Source organism: Acinonyx jubatus, chromosome D1 (assembly GCF_027475565.1).
Source record: "Acinonyx jubatus isolate Ajub_Pintada_27869175 chromosome D1, VMU_Ajub_asm_v1.0, whole genome shotgun sequence".
NCBI lineage: Eukaryota > Metazoa > Chordata > Mammalia > Carnivora > Felidae > Acinonyx > Acinonyx jubatus.
The window spans coordinates 45,377,262-45,394,418 of NC_069390.1; the positions used below are offsets into that span (position 1 = coordinate 45,377,262).

The 17,157-nt window shown below is 46.0% G+C and overlaps 1 protein-coding gene across 11 annotated transcripts in view; it reads right to left on the reverse strand.

The window, feature by feature from the left end:
* Positions 1-17,157, reverse strand: part of TEAD1 (TEA domain transcription factor 1) — a 267,954-nt gene that overhangs the window by 25,306 nt on the left and 225,491 nt on the right. For 10 of the 11 annotated variants that reach the window (XM_027073108.2, XM_027073114.2, XM_027073113.2 and 7 more), the window contains one exon: positions 14,848-15,021. The exons of the other annotated variant lie outside the window; for it this stretch is intronic. In XM_027073108.2, the coding sequence (XP_026928909.1) occupies positions 14,848-15,021 (174 nt within the window). The remainder of the gene's footprint in view (positions 1-14,847; positions 15,022-17,157) is intronic. 11 annotated transcript variants of the gene reach the window in all.

Here is a 17,157-nt window from a genome sequence, read left to right on the forward strand (position 1 = left end):
CATAAATATACAATCTCAAACTTCTGCAGGTGAGACTTCGACGCTGGTCTCCCCGGGTCTATGAGGGTCCTGGCTGAGCTGTATTCCTCTCTCGAGGCCCTGGGGAGGGATTGGTTTTCCTTGCTTCTTCCAGCATCTGGAGGCCACTCACATTCCTTATCTGAGCCCCTCTCCCCATTTTCAAAGCCTGCAACAACAGGCTGGGTCCTTCTCCCGCTGCCTACTTTCATCTCTCCTGGGTCCCCCTCCTCTTCTGCTTGTAAGGAACCTGGTGACTACTCTGGGCCCACTCAGATAATCCAAGATCCTCGCCCTAGCTGCCAATAAGCAACCTCGATTCCCCTTTCTGTGCGTTGTAACATATTCACAGATACGATGGCTATGGACTTGGGACGTGACTCTGCCTACCACACCCCTCAATTTGCAGTTTGTGTCCCTGCAACTCCCCCCCAGTGCTCTGCCTTCTGGAATCACACAGACCCGAGAATACCTCTGTTAGACAATTCTGCAGTTTTCATTCATTTCCCCCCTACTCTTACCTGTCTTCTTCTTCTTCTCACCCACAAGGCTCTTCAGGTCCCATCTGTTTCCCCGGATTCAAGTCCTACATTTATTTTTATCAAACCCCAACTTGATTTCAGACCCCCCTTCCATCCATTACAGATGTCTGTGAATTCTGACTTTTCACCTATCCTTATTTCATTCCACACGTCTGCCCAACAGCATGGACAGCAGTCGTTTCTTTCAGTCTCATTCTCCATTTTTAACCACAAAGAAAGACCTGCTTCCCGAAGCCGCCACAGTGATAGGAAGAGATGGCACATGAAACAAAATGGCAGCCGTTAAAAACGCTGACAACTGTTCCTAGTAACTCAGTGATCGAAAACGCACTCAGGACAGATACAGACGGAGCCTTGCGTCATATCCACAGAGACGTAACCGCGTAAAGATGGTTGTTCATAATCAATAACCAAGACAGAAAACAATGCCCACAGAGCCAGTCTGAGCCCCCATCTATAAGGATCAGGTGCACAGTACAGACACACGATGCCTTTTTCCTATGAGAAAAAGCAGCACTTTTTCTGATCTGTGAGTTTATGACGAGTCTTAAGTTTTGGATATAACTGTTCACACAGGCACAAAATTACCATCTTTCCCACAAAGAGTTAATTAGAGAGGTTACAGAATTCTTTCTGCAAATAAAACAAAAAAGCAATCATTAATAAAGGCGTGTTGAATCAATTAAAGACTTCAGAGTCCACTGGTGGGCAAGTCCTGGGAAATGATACAAGGTCAAGGTGGAAGCAAGTTATAATGCCACACAGAGAGAGCTGACTGCATCAGACAGCAAAGAAACAATAACAAAAAAAGGAAACATCAAATTTTCCCTAATCCTTCTCTAAATCATCCTTGTCTTACACTCATTATAAATGCAGCGGAAATGTTTCAGTCACCAGGCAAGACTCTAGATTAGTTTCTCCTCTGTTACTTCTCATTTAGTTAGCCCATTTATTCATGTGTCTGTTCCGCTGTTTAGTTTTATGTTTTTGAAATTTGAAGTATAAAAGCAATATACTTCAGGGGCGCCTGGGTGGCTCAGCTGGTTAAGCGTCCGACTCTTGATTTCAGCTCAGGTCATGATCTCAATGGTTTGTGAGATTGAGCCCTGCAGCCTGCTGGGGAGTCTCTCTCTCCCTTTCTCTCTCCGCCCCTCTCACCTCTCGGAAATAAATAAACATTAAAATAAAAAAAAGGAATATACTTCAAAGAATGATCCTTCCCATTCTAGGGGTGAGGAAAAATGAGGCCTCGCCCTGGTAAGTAGGATCCAGAGCTCTCAGAGGGGAGGGTCGGGCCAGGGGGCCCTCTGTGGACGACTCCAGGGCTCTGAAAACCTGGCTCCAGGTGGCTGAAGGACCAGGGCGTGAGCACTACAGCTGCTGAGCAAAGAATGGAAACGCACAGCTCACGCAGGAGCAGCGCTGGGCTGGTGACAAACTCTGCCGTGAGCTTCTAGAAGGTAAAAGCCTGCCGGCACTGAGGGGAAGCAGATAACCCCACAGGCAGGGGACAGAGCAGGGGCACCGGGTCAGGAAAGGAGGAGGCAGCTGGACACTCCCTTCCACCCGGAGGGCTTGCAAGGGCTGAGTGGGAATTACTTGGTTGCAAAGATGAAAACATCAAGAGGACTGTCCCTGACAAGAGACAGTCTAATAGGCACTGATGGAGGCAAGGAGACGCTGGCATTTTCAAACCACCACTTTGAACCTCTCCTCTTCATCCTCTCTGAGCAATGATCAAAGGACCAAGATTTCAAATTGTGAAGCAATTTTTTCCAATGGCAGCATCTGCTCCTTGGCAGGCGGCACTGGGAGCTGGGCCTGGTTGTGGGCGGCTGTCCAGGCCTGCCACATGGCCAGGCTCCGCCGGGCAGGGCACCGCGTAGGCCTGCAGCTGCTCCCGCAGGCGCCAAAGGACAATCACTCCGCACTGGGCAACAAGGCGGCGGCGAGCAGGGAGGGGGGTGGGGCAGAAGGAGCCCAGGAGGCAGTGCTGATGGGGGGCGGGGGGAGGCTCTGAGGATGCAGGCTGCTCCCACACCCTCCCCCCTGAGTCATTTGCATACGCCCAGACCCCTGAAGCCAGCCCCACTGGCATCAGAGGACTGGGGTGGGGGAATTTCACCGGGATGACCATGGGACAACTCCCGGGTTGCAACCTGCACTGGGGGAGAGCGAGGGAGCTGCTCATAGGGAAGCGAGTCTTTGAGCGTGTTCACTTGGGACCATGGTGCCCTTGCCCAAACAACGGGACAGCAGCTGTAGGGCTCCTGCCACAGCTGTTTTAAATAAGAATAATAGGAATAAACTCAGCCTCGCTCTTCAAGTTACTTTCCACTAATTATGGCATATATTTACATCTACAAAATAGAAGATTTAAAAAAAAAAACTCCACCAAGAGCCCCTTTATTGTGCAGATCGGGCACCCCTATTTGAATTTCATAAACATTTAGTACTTCAAAGAATCTTAAAAGCTTGCTTTAATTACAATATGCACCGCTTGAAAGGCTGACTGTTTGCATTGCAAATTCCTACAAATACAGGCATTCATTTAAAAAATGTCAATTAATATCACCCACAGGACTTCAGGTAACTGCCACTGGTGACTTCACACAGTAGCTGGGATGAAAGAGCCAAGGTCTCAGCCCCAAGCACAAAGCAGCTGCACAGGCCAGTTCTTTCCAATGGAGGCAGCTAATGAGTACTGGGCTCCCAGCTGAGCCGGCCCGTCACGCAGCACATTCATCAGGTGTGTGAACACTGGCCCGAGACCACCCTTTCCAAATCGGGAAACAGGACCTTTTTTTCTGGTTGAGAGTTTTTGTGCAAGAAAAGTCCTATACAGAATGACAACAAATCAATTAACAAGCGCAGAGTTGCCAAATAAAATACAGGACACCTCGATCCATTGGATGTTTAGGTAAACAACAAACTTTCCTAATTATGTGTGTTTCCCAAGGATCGCGTGGGAAGTTGTGTGCACTAAAAACGTGTATGTTGTTTATCTGAAATTCAAATGTAACTGAGTGGCCTGTATTTTCGTTTGCTAAAATCTGGCAACTCTACTAACAAGTCATGTTAACAAAAAGAACAAAGATTGGGACTTACCCTCAAAGACGTTTTCTGCTCAGGATATTTTAAGAAAAAAACAAAGCCCCCAAATCATACATGGAGCATAATTCTTTTTTAGTACAATCGAATGATGGATAATGTTTGTAAATGTGTGTGAAAAGTCCAGGAGGATACATGGCTGTGGGGGTGGGGGGAAATCTCACGTTTTCTTCTCCAGTCTATTGATTTCCTTAGACTATTTATAATAAGCTTATATTGTTTTTGCAATGTACAAAGTAAATACAAATGCGGTGGGTGGGTAGGATGTGCTCTGGGTCGCCACCTGTGAGAAAGGATGTCATATATCACCAAGGGCCTACGTGTATTTAGACAACCGACCAAGATGTCCGGATGACTATGTCCAGATAATCCACTTATTCTTGCAAAACTGGGTCTGGCAACAAGAACCACCCGGATCGTGCCACCTTAGTTCTCTCCTTCTCAGGCTTCTCTTGAGGCAAAGTTACAGACAAGCCAATTGTGCCACCAACAACGGGGCAAATACTGGGAAGGGCAGAGACATCACGTGTTTGCTTCCCCAGACCTCTGCTTAGCAGTGGCTCATGGGGGACAGTGGCTTAGCATCTCAGCCTGGAACCATGGCAGGGAGCAGAGTTAAAGAGCCCAGCGCAAGAAAAGATGGACCCCTGACCTGGGCTTTGTTAGCAACCACTGAGCCAAATGACCCAGGACAGAAAGCATTAGAGGAACAGCTGTCAGATGGGGTCTCCCAAGGGCTTAAGGGAACTCCAATTTACATCCCGCCAAGATGTGCGTAAGCATTCAAGTTAAAAAAAAAAAAAAAAAAAGTATCCATACTGTGGCTGAGGCTAAGTAAGGGATTGAGGAAAAAGCAGAATGAGCGTCTTCCATTTTCTAGGCTGTCCTGTGTGGCCTTGTTTTCAGGGGGATCCAGAAAGTCTTTTAAATAGAAAGTGATGGCCACAGAGATCACTGTTTCCAACCCAGCCCTCACCGTTCTCCAAGTTCTGGAAGACTCAGCAGCCAACACCTCCTAGTAAGATTTCCGGTCTCTGAACAAGCGTCCACTTCCTGGAACTCCTTCCCACTCCCCTTCCGCTGACCAAATTCTTTCAAGATTCGGCTCAAATGCCATGTGTCTGTGAGGCTTTCCGGAATGTTCTCAGGCATTCTGTGCTTCCACATTTCCATCACAGCTCCTATCCCATGGTGCTGTCACTTACCTGCCTATGTGTCTGCCGTCCCAGACCTGACACCAAGGTCGGCCTCTTATCAAGTCTGTTTTCCCAGCTCTCTAGGATCAAAGTAGAGTGCACTGAGAGTTGACTGAATGACTCACTAGTGACGTACATGTCTGTCACTAATGCAAAACAAGAAACCATTTCTATAAGAACCTAACAGAACTCCAGAGATAGCTCGGAAAAAAGCTTCTGTGGGGGCTCTCTCAAGGTGTCCTCCCCTACTCTGGTAAATGCCTCTAGAAGCATCACTCCATAAACTATCAGATGCTTACTCTATCAGTACACGACATCTGAGCTGGCTAACTGGCAGGTGTATTACAGCACCTGACGTATAGCAATTTTTCTACGTGTGCTGAGTGAAAGAACTCTTCAGCCAACAAATTTTTTTAAAACACTTAAAAAATCTGCTATATACACCACACCGCCGGGTAAACAAAAGCTACAGATGGGATCCCTGATCGGTGGGGGGAGGCCTTCAAAGAAGTTTAGGATGCAGGGCCGGGAAAACAGGAAGGAAGCAGCAAGAGACAGCAGTCAAAGCAGAAAATGCCAGCAAGCTCCAGACATTTCTCTTATGAAATCAAACCAAACTGGATGCGTGTGCAAGTTTATTCACTCGCCTAGCCCTGCACACGCACTACCAGAACTTGTGGATAAGAGATGTTTTTTTTTTAAAGTTTATTTATTTATTTTTGAGAGAGAGAGCACGAGAGAGAGAGCGAGCGAGAGCGAGTGGGTGTGCGGGGCGGTGGGGGGGGAGGGAGCGGAGGAGAGAATCTCAAGCAGGCTCTGTGCTGTCAGACACGGACTCAGGGTTCGATCTCATGAACCGTGAGATCACGACCTAGGCCAAAATCAAGAATCGGATGCTTAACTAAGTCACCCAGACACCCCAAGCAATGTTTTTTTATAAAAAACAGGCCACTGGTGAAGATGATCACATAACCACAGTCGGCCCAGGGTATTTATTATGTATTAGCCTCATAAATACCTCCGAACACTGTGGTTTTGCTTGCTAATCTTCCCTCCACTTACATCATGCCACCACTTGACAGTGCTCTCGTAATTTCGGGACTTGATGCTATTTTGAGATGAGACCGAAGTACGGAGACATGGAAGGCTTGTTGAACTGAAAGACCCTTTCTTTACTGATAGCAGTTTGAAACATGTGCGGAGCAAATCGTTCCATTTTGCTAACTTCCTTTTCCACGAACAGGAACGGGTGGGTTTGGTTCCAAATGATAGACTCCAGTCTACAATTCCAATCCAAAATCAGGCGGAATCCAATTAGACACAGGCTGAAACTCCGCAGGGGGCCATTCGGGCAGCTTCCGTGTGCACCCGGTTTCTCCTCTTACATAAAGCCCTGTGGTTTTATTTATAGTGGCTGTCATTTTGTCCAACAAATGTGATTCCGTTCTTACCAAGATAAAAGCATCTTCTAACAGCTGCCCTCTTTCCAGATAACTCACTTTCTCTTTCTGTTTTGTAAAGCCTTCTCACATCTGCTCTGGTTAGTAAAACTAGCCTTTTTCCTCCCCCAGAAAAATAGGTTAAGAAAGTTGAACGACTATAGATATATTTATTTATTGTTAATTGTTTCGACTGAACGATCATAATTCCAAGAATTTTAAAAAGCAAAATATTACGCATAACCACAGGGTAGCATCATATACCTTGGTTTCTAAAATACCACTAATTTGATAATTTGAGAGAAAAAAGAAACGTTATATAAACGTGTATAAAATTTTTCTTTAACAACAGGGTACATGTCCGTAAAATTTCATTTTCATATTACTTATTATTTCAAGCAAAGTTTAAGACTAAGTCTTCATCATACTAATTATTCTTCTAAATAGTTTTAGGCTGCAAGGTTATCAGTAACGTGTTGGTAACATGTGGCTTTCTTTGAACCAGAGTCCCCAAGCTTCACACTTGAACACCCTGTTAGGACAGAGAGTAGAATTCGGAGGCCCTTCAAAAAATATTAGCTTTGCTGTGTTTCTTATTTGGTTAAACCCATAATTCTGTTTACTTCCTTCAGGAAACCACATGTGGCTGAAAAGGAACTTCTTTTGAAAGTCAGCTGCAAGTGATACTTTGGATTTCTGTCTTTTGGGACTCACGACGAAATCACACCCACACCTTGTCTAGCTTTGGGAATCCGATGGTGAATTCCAAGACAGTTGGCATTTATCTGAAATTAGCTGCCTTGTCTGCTGTATCACTGGCAACCCATCTGCGTAATCTCGGTGCGGAAATGGTCCATTTGCGGATGGGGCTCTTCTGTTCTTAGGGCCTCCACAGCACCTAATCCATCACTGTTTTATAAGGGGAAAAAATGTCTGGTTTTCTGCCAGTGCAAGGGTTGCCTCACCAGTCTGGTTCCACACTCCTCGATCATAACTTCAGTCCTGCATCTAACTGTAATTTTTCCGAGACGTTTTCAGTAGGGATTCAAGTTTAAGCTAAGACGTGCACTAGTCGTCCAAAGCGCTATTAGTACAAAAGACTTAACTAAGGCGACGGGGGGCTGGTGAGATGCCTCTCACGTTGGCTCAGGTCACAAAGGGCAGGTGAGGACAACCACAGCTCTGGAGGGGCAGGAAGGCACTGATGGTGTCCGCTCTAAGCAGCATCCCACTTCTAGAACTGCTAAGATGGGAACAAGTATAGGTCTCAGAGTTGAGTGAAACAGTATGTTTAACCTCGTTGATAGTTTCGATAGAGGGGGCACCTGGGTGGCTCAGTTGGTTAAGTGTCTGACTCTTGATTTGGGCTCAGGTCTGACACACGGAGCCTGCTTGGGATGCTCTGTCTCCCTCTTTCTCTGGCCCTCCCCAGCTCGTGTGCACTCTCTTTTGCTCTCAAAATAAATAAACATTAAAAAAAGTTGCTCTAGAGAATGAGGAAGGATTAAGGTCTTTGAGTAGAAAGAAAAAATAACTGTAGGTGAAGAGGAATTCAAAAAGCAAAGTGACAGTTGAAAGTTGTTTCGTTTTAAATTATGTCCATGCACGCTGGATGCAGATGCCTGTTCTACTCAGCGCTCAGTTGCCTTAGAAAACAGCACCTTGGTTATTTACACACACACACACACACACACACACACACACACACACACACAGTAATATTATCAATATTTAATAAAATAAGGATAATTAAATTCTTATTTAACCAGCAAATCGGATATCATGTAGTCATTAAAAATGATAATTAGGGGGGCGCCAGGATGGCTCAGTCGGTTAAGGGTTTGACTCTGATTTTGGCTCATGTCATGATCTCACAGTTCGTGAGTTCAAGCCCAACATCAGGATCCACGGTGACAGCGTGGAGCCTGCCTGGGATTCTCTCTCCTTCTCTCCCACTCTCGTGAGCGCTCTCTCTGCAAATAAATAAATAAACTAAAAAAACAAAAAGGTAATGAGGGATATAATGGCATATGGCCACTTGTCAGGGTGTCTGGTAAGGGAGAAAAGCCGGATACCAGATTTAATTTAATGTATTCCCCGATTCAAGCTACATAAACATGTCTTATATTCATGGTGCACTTAGGAATGAATGAAAAATTATGTATTTCCAAGACTGTCTAGAATGTTACGATATTGCCTTTGGAATCATAATGTAAACACGAAGCTGCTGCTCCCCTAACCCCACCCCAAAGGCCGCTAACAGTGAGGTATCAGTTTTTCTAAGAAGACTCGAGGTCCGACCTGAACTTCCTGGTAGCAGCGTCTGCTCACGGCTGCCCCCACGTAACGTGCACCAGGGCATCCCGTGATGACAGGGCTGACTTCAGCCAGAAACCACGCTGCTTCCCGTCGGTTACCGTCACCCGCTTCCAGCGAAATCGGGCCAGGAGAGGGGCTAGGGACAGAGCTGTGCCCCCTGCAGAGGCCACACAGAGATTTCACGGAAAGAGTGTGGATTCAGAGTTTGGCCAATCCCACACTGATTAGCTGTAAGACTTTGCAGAAGTCGTTCTGCCTCTCCCTGACTCAATTTCTTTATGTGTAAAGTAAAGTAGGAATAATCACACGGGCCTCACAAGGATTAAATAATATCAAGGACATGCTTATCTGGCATAGTCCTGGCTCAAAAAAGGAACTCATTAAGTCACACTCAACTGCTGAAAAAGTGAGAAGCCCCTTCCCGCCCCTTCCTGCAGAAGCCTCTTCTTCTCTTTGTAATTAAATATGGAAAAGAATTAAAATGCACAAGAGTGAATGAAAAGGAGGCAGGAAGGAAGAGAAAGGAAATAAGGAGAGGGTCATGAAAAGAAAAAGATAAAGAATAAAAACAGAGAAGGCAAAATGCAAATAAAGTCGCTGTAACACTGAGTAAAAAGAATCCGAATACTCTCTTGGCTTGAAAATGGTTAAAAGCACTGACTGCTTCCTTTTGCTGACACGATCAAGCCCGATTCCTTGTCTTTCCTAATCTGTCCGCCACCTACGCCTCGCATACAAGTGAAGGCCCAGCTGCAAAGCACCTCAAGATTCCTGAATGCTCCTGAACTCACCTGGATGGACCTCACGTGTGCCCTGTGTCTTGCTGATCCCCCTAGCCAGCCCCTCATCCATCTACAGCGTTCAAGGTCATCTCTCCCTACCCTGATACTGGCCGCCATAATGGCTGAAGGAGGTGGCGAGTGACCCTTAACATCTCACCTGGGGGGAAGGGAAAATAATCGAAACCACTTAAGAAAACATCTGGGGCAGTTTCTTAAGTTAGACATGAAGTTACCATGTGACCTCGCAATTCCACTGCTATGGAAAAATGCCAAGAAAGATGGTGAACACGCAACCGTCACATCCACACAAAGACTTGTACACAAAGACTTCATACCGGCATTGTTGGAGAAAAGCCTAAAGGGTCAACAGTCCGCAAGTCTATCAACTGGTGAACGGATAAGCAAAAACGCAGTATGTCCACACGATGGGCTAGTACCGGGCAATAGAAAGAGGCTACCTAGAGGCGCGCCATAACATAGCTGCACCTCAAAACACTGTGGGGGAAAGAAGCGAGGTGCAAACGGCTGCACACTGAAGGGTTCAAATCTGTACAGACGGAAAGTAGATCAGTATCTGTCTGGGGCTGGGAGCGGGAACAGGGAACGGCTGCAAACAGGCACGGGGGATCTTGCTGGACTGATACAAATAGGCTCAAATTGTAGTGGAGTGAAGGTTATGTAACTCTGTACATTTTTCTAAAAATCACCGATTTCTAAGGTGTAGATTTTATGGTTTGTAAATTATGCCTCAATAAGGCTCTTAAAAGAAAAAAAAAAGATCTCACCAGATATACAGCCATCCACACGGGCCCTTGGTGCCCCACCCCATTAAGGCATGAGGGGTTATAGAGCCAACAGGGTAGAGGGGCACCCACATGGGCACCCTTGCCTCTGCCAGTCATTTATGTTTGGGGACCTGAGTCCTGGGGTGCCAGTCAGGGTCTTCCACCCTCCGAACAGTGGAGAGACTGCTGCTTGGCACACCACCATGCCATTCACCTTCAAGTGTCAGCTGGCCAAGGGTGGAGGTGCCCACAGCTCGGGCCTCCAAGTACAGGCACTAGGAGGGTAGCGCTCAGTATTTCCTCCACGGCAAACTCCTGACCTTGCCTAGCCCGACTGAGTCCAGGCTGCAGGTGGCCGGCCCGACATTCCGAAAACAGCTTCAGGAGCAATCGCAGGGGCAAATGGAGAGTCAGCCTAACTTTGACACCCTAGAGACTTCAGGCACTTTGAGAAGGAGGAAAAAGGGAGGAGAATAAAGGAGATCGGGTACAGGATCTCTGCTGAAATTTACTGAATTCACATAAAGATAAGAAAATCTGCTAAGCAAATTGCAGATACAAAAAATATTTCAAAGGGAGTGTTAAACCGGCTTCAGGAACACCTGCTAGAAACATCAGCTATCCAAGGATAGATATTCTAAGTATAATTCATTCTTATTGAGGCATCGGAGGAAGCCAGTGCAACTTCAAATTGCAGCAAATTGTAAACCTAATTCAAATGGCCTTTCCTCATTCATTCATTCATTTATTTATTCATTTATTTATTTATTTAAAAAAAATTTTTTTTAACATTTATTTATTTTTGAGACAGAGCATGAACGGGGGAGGGTCAGAGAGAGGGAGACACAGAATCTGAAACAGGCTCCAGGCTCTGAGCTGTCAGCACAGAGCCCAACGTGGGGCTCGAACTCACGGACCGTGAGATCATGACCTGAGCCGAAGTCGGCCGCCCAACCGACTGAGCCACCCAGGCGCCCCTCCTCATTTATTTTAATGTGGTTGTGACTGAATGTCTTTATAAAGGTTAAGTGGTGCTCACAATTGTACTCAAGGAGTGAACTCTCCTCCCACATTCATAGGAGTGCTTAATTTTAATCTTGCATGTGTTAATTTAATAAACTAGTATCTAATCCCAGAGCGACTGTTTCTAAACTGGACACTTCCTACCAGCAATCACACGCTACAATCTAGACTTCATTCCTTGGGGATTCATGACCAAAGGGGCCCAGCACTGAAAGCGTTTATTAAAATCATCCCAAGTTTTTGCTTTGAAAGCAAAAACAAGAATAACTTTTTAAGCACTTTCCATTCCATTTTATATCCAAATAACATGCTAATTATAAGAAATCTTATTAACCTTAAAAACCAATACTGTTTAATGTGAAAGTAATGAAAACGGTTTCCTTTCATCGGATCCTACAATTTCTGATTAATTATAATCAACTTGAGTAGAATGGCCTCTTTTTATACCCTTCACAATAGTGGCTCTCAAAAACTTTTTGATCTCAGGGACCCCCTTCTGCTCTTAAAACTTATTGAGGACCTCAAGGGGCTTTTGTTTCTGTCGGTTATATCTATCTGTATTTTCTGTATTGTAAATTTAAACTGAGAACATCTTAAAAAGATTTATTACCTATTTAAAAAAATTTTTTTTAATGTTTATTTTTGAGCGAGAGAGAGACAGACAGAGCGTGAGTGAGGGAGGGGCAGAGAGAGAGACAGGGAGACATGGAATCCGAAGCAGGCTCCAGGCGCCGAGCTGTCAGCACAGAGCCCGATGCGGGGCTCGAACCCATGAACCGTGAGATCATGACCTGAGCTGAAGTCGGACTTAACCGACTGAGCCACCCAGGCACCCCTGTTTGTTACCTACTTAAAAAATAAACTCATTACATCTTTTTTCTTTTAATTGGACATACCCATATTTTAAAAAACAAAGACAAAAATTGGAAGAGTAGTACTGTCTCATACTTTGCAAATGTATTTGACGTGTGTCTTCATGTAAACTCCTAGACTCCCAAACATGCTTCTACATTCAACTTGTCACGATGTGTTGCTTTTGTTGAAGTACATGGAGAAAATCCAGACTAACATGAATAGGGAACTAGAAAAGGGAAGAGTACTTCAATAGGCTCTTCTGATACTTGTGGTCATTTTTATTTCATACCATACCAAAACTTAACAAGCGACAGCTTCTTAAAACGCAGCTGCAGTGTGGAACCTGAAACCATACCCGTGAACTTCTCATACGCGGTTACATTAAAATCCACTGGTTTATCTTACACAATACCAAAAAGTCACTTTTGTTGATTTGGCTGTGGATCTCACCAGACAAGTCTTTTAAGTATTGGAAAGCTGTCAAGTTCACGGAGGTGGATATGAGTTCTCCAAAACCCTTATTTTTTCTAGAAAGCTAGGATTTTCTCTTTGGGAATAAATATTGTCAGCCGTTCTCCTTGATGTAGCAGGCAGGCTCCCTGCATTCATTTGCCATGTGTACTCTGGGTTCAAGATGTAATACAATTCATAAAGGACATTCTTGGTGTGACTAGTTCTCTTTTTCTTGAAACCGTACGTGAGTACCAGCCCAATTAAGCTAAAGCTTCAGCAGTTTTGCCCTACTTTCTTTTTCTTTAATTTTTTAAATGTTTTATGTATTTTTGAGAGAGAGAGACAGAGTACGAGTGGGAGAGGGGCAGAGAGAGGGAGAGGCACAGAATCTGAAGCAGGCCGCAGGCCCTGAGCTGTCAGCACAGAGCCCAACGTGGGGCCCGAACTCACAAACCGCAAGGTCACGACCTGAAGTCAGATTCTTAACCAATAGAGCCACCCAGGCACCCCTTACCCTACTTCTTTTGAACCTTCAGAGTGCATATCAGCAGTGTGCACAAGCCAAACAATGTCCCAGTGTCATAATGACAATAGCTTTGGCCTTCTCAGCCCATTGAAAGTATACGGATGAACCCTCCAGGGGACTCTAAGCCATGCTTTGAAAACTGCTATGTTACCATATAATAACTGACCCCCAGTGACCATTCAAATCTCTAGTGGCAGCCCCCAATCTGAAAGGGATTTTTCCTTATTCAGGTTACCCATATGTATTACTTGTCCCAAGAACATTAATATAAGTAGAAGGCTTTTTCCACAACAATCCAAATTTAATACAGAAGAATGAAAAATGAAATCTAGCTGCCACGGACAGATAGAAGAAACTAAACAAACTAAATTTAATATGTAAATTCTCCTCCAAGACATTTAAAACCTACATTTTCCCCTGATTTATTCATTCGTTTCCCCATTTGTTGGGCTTTTTTGTGTAAGGCGTTTGTGTGGTATTGGAGAACTGGAGAGTCCTCGATGGACAGAACTCCCCCGCCCCCCCTGCCTCCCGGCGCCCTGCCCCTGACCGGCTGGGTATGCCTCACAGGGTATGAAGCAGCCAGGAAATCAGGCAGAGGCACAACAGCCAAACTTATCTCATTACAAGACCCGGCCCCCCACTCTACAAGTAGCCTGTCCTTTGTAATCTCTGAGTCTCTGTTTTCTTAGCTGGATAGGAGGCAAATCCCACTTAACACTGTGAGGACTGGATAAAATGAGTGTAAAGCGTTAGCACGGCTCCTAGCCCACAGCGGGTATTCAATAAACGGCAGCCCTATTATGAGTGAGGTGCCCCGGAGGTAGCCTGGGTCCAGAGGGGAGTGGGACACACATCCAAGTAATTATGACCCAGCATGGGAACTGATTAACTGCAAAATACGCTGGGAGTAAAAGGAAAATCAATGGTCTGCCTAAGTGAGGAAGGTGCTAGAATAAAGGAGCCACCATCTCAAAGGAAGGAGGAGCTGGCCCCACGGGAGAGAAGAAAAGGAAAAAAATCCATCAGACACACAGAACTGCTGGGCACAGGATGGAGAGCAAAGAACCCCCCTGGAACCAGCTCACTTAGGGCCTTTAATGCCATGCTAAGGAGTGCAAACGTTTGAAGTGATTTTATTTTTGTAAAGACGGGTGACTTATAAATACTCACTGCTAACAGGCCCTCTGGTGTCTCGCTGCCTCCAATATACACACATTGTACTCATGCCTGTGACCTGTTAGCAGTCTCTTGGCTCGAGCCTGACTAGTGGAGAAAAGAACAGAAAACCTCTCTCAGAGCGAGCCCCAGCAGCTGGGGGGATCTGCCCTCGGTGTTTTAAAGCACAAATGAGGGACCTACGGGGAAAACCCACTTTGCAGGCTCTCCGACACTTCTAAAATCTTGAAGCGTGAAACTTTATCTCCATCCCGGCCCCATTTTGCCTCAGGTCCTGTGCTCCAGTGGAATTTATAGGTCGATTTGCTTAATGGAGTGAGAAGAAACAGAAAGGGTCTCGTCGTGCCCCATGTCCTCTATCGCGACTCCAGCCGTCTGTGAGGACGGCCATGGCACGAGTGAGCCCTGAAGCCCAAAGAGGCCTTCCATCTCTCTTTTTCTCGGGCAGGGATATCAGATGCTGCCCAGGTGCATCTGTACCCAAGGATGTATCACAAGGTCAGCACGGGGATGGCCCCCCAGGCGCTCCTGCGGATGCACGCGCACAGGCTCCGCGCTCACACACAGGATGCGACCATTCAGACAAAATCCACCGCGACCACAGCAATGTCTTACTCACCCAGAATTTTACGAGGAAGAAGGCATTTTGGGGGCCTTTTCCAAACAGTTCCTTTAAGCCACCTTTCTTTTCAGGAAATTTGTCATAAATCTGACGAATGTCCACTGATTCGAGCAATGGGTCACTGTAAGAATGGTTGGCATGCCCAATGTGCACGAAGAGGTGTTTGTTGTACTGTAAGAAACCAACAGAAACATTCCCATTACAAACCCTTTGATCAACCTGGGGCACATCCATCTTGAACTGGAAAAAAAGAGCAATAGTCTCGAAATCCTGGAATTACGCCTTGAATAGCCTAGGGTCTGTGCCTTTGAAAAGATGAAGACGTTAAGAAAAGCCACTATAGCTCAGGGTTAAAACAATCATTGTCTTTCATTGACAAGGGCATATGTTTTCCCTAAAAAGGGCTTTCTGGAGACATAGCAGTAAATAACAGCTGAAGTTATTTTAACTACCGAACCAAGAAATTATCCTCTCACCCAGTTTCATCTGATTCAACTGAGAATGACAGCAACACCCTTTGGAGCCCAATATTTGCAATTAAGCCCAACAAAAAGTATGTGTGTGTGGTCAGCTAACAGCATCGCCCAGAATGCACTTCTTGCCCCAGCTCCCCTGGCAACAGCACGGATGCAGTGCTCTGGGCAGCGGTACCCACCTACTTCCTCCAACGGGAGTAAGAGTGCCGAGCCTCTTTCCCACCCTTCTCCTCAGTAACCAGTCTAAAGCTTCTGCAGAGGGGCCGGTCAGTACATGTTTGTCAGTGCAAAGTTAGGGTGAGGAGTACAGGCCATGGAGAGGATTCATGGTACAAGGCTATAAGGGGCCAGTAATCTGAAAACACAGGTCACTCAGTCACGAACCAACCAACCAACCAACCAAAACCCTGTTAAGTCATTTAACTTAGAAAAGAGACCCTTTCTTCTCCTTGCTTTGGTAGAAGACATGGTCACTGGACCACAAAGGAGTTGTCCAAACCAGTGGTTCTCAAAGAACATTTAAACCTCACCAGTGCCTGGTTAGCCCATCCGGACTCACTGGAAATCCCAGAAAACGAGGCCAGCCATCAGCAATTTTTAGTGGTCATTACATGAGTTGCAATATGCAGCCAGGTTTGAGAACCACTGGCTTCACTTCCTACTCCAGGTCCTCTGTGCCTGCCTCTCCTGCAGAAAAGACGCTTGACACCAACATAACGTGACACAAACACGTCTGGGGCGGGGGGGGGGGGGGGGGGTTGGGGCTGCGGGGAGAGCGGAACCCAACAGGACTCATACAAGAAATTCTATGCCCCTGCTCGCCGAGCAGCCCCTGTTTACCTTTTAAGTTTAAACGGACGTTTCTCCAACTAGAGTGCTTCGGGGTACTGATCCCATTGGGAATGAGGAGTCCCAAATACAAGAAGGCTTGGTCAAGGTCGCCTACCAGAAGAGTATCATATCCTGGTTAAGAGCATGGGGTCTGGACTCAGCCTGCTTGAGTACAAAGCTTTGTGCCCAGGGCAAACCAGCTAAGACAAGTGCCTCCCCGGTCTTTAAAATGGGGAAGGTGCTGGCCTCTACCTCCCAGGGATGCTATGGAGTTTAAATGAGAAACTGCGTAGAAAGAGCTTAGTAGGCTCACAGACTCAATGAACAGTAAACGATATATGCTAGCTAGTATTACTGGCTACTGTTTTAAAAAAACCCCTTCTTTGAGATTCACAGTAGGTATTAGCATGATTAAAAAACAGTTTTTAACAGTGTAACCCAAAGTTTCCTAAACTTGCGTGGTCACAAAACCCTAGAAATACATCCTGAAGAAATGCTGGTTTAAATCCATAACTTGCTACACAGACCATGGACCTCTGGCCACAGGACCAGAGGGCAGGAGGCTCGACACCCCATCCGATGGCAGTTGTTCACAGTGCTGGAGATAAGGAGATGGCGGCCAGGGCCCAGCATCTTCTGGGAGAAGACTACGCCCCTCTTCTGTTCTACATCAGAATGGGATCTTTACCAAAGCTTCAAAATCCCTAAAAAGCATCAGGGGAAATGAAAAAGGGGGCACCTGCCCAGCTCTGTCACGGACCCAGCCTCTGCCCAGCTACCTGGTAGGTTTCAGGTGAGACTGGGGGCTGGGGACCACTATGCAAGGACAGACTGTGTCTGTACCGGAAGAGAATTTTAAAAACAAAGTCAAAGCCATTGCCAGGTTAGGGAGCTGAGATCCACACGGCGGAGTGTCTCTGACCTTTCTGTAAATGTTCCCAAATGCTGTCACATCATCTTTTCTCTACTTCCCCGCCATTCTGAGAGCTGAGGGCAAAAG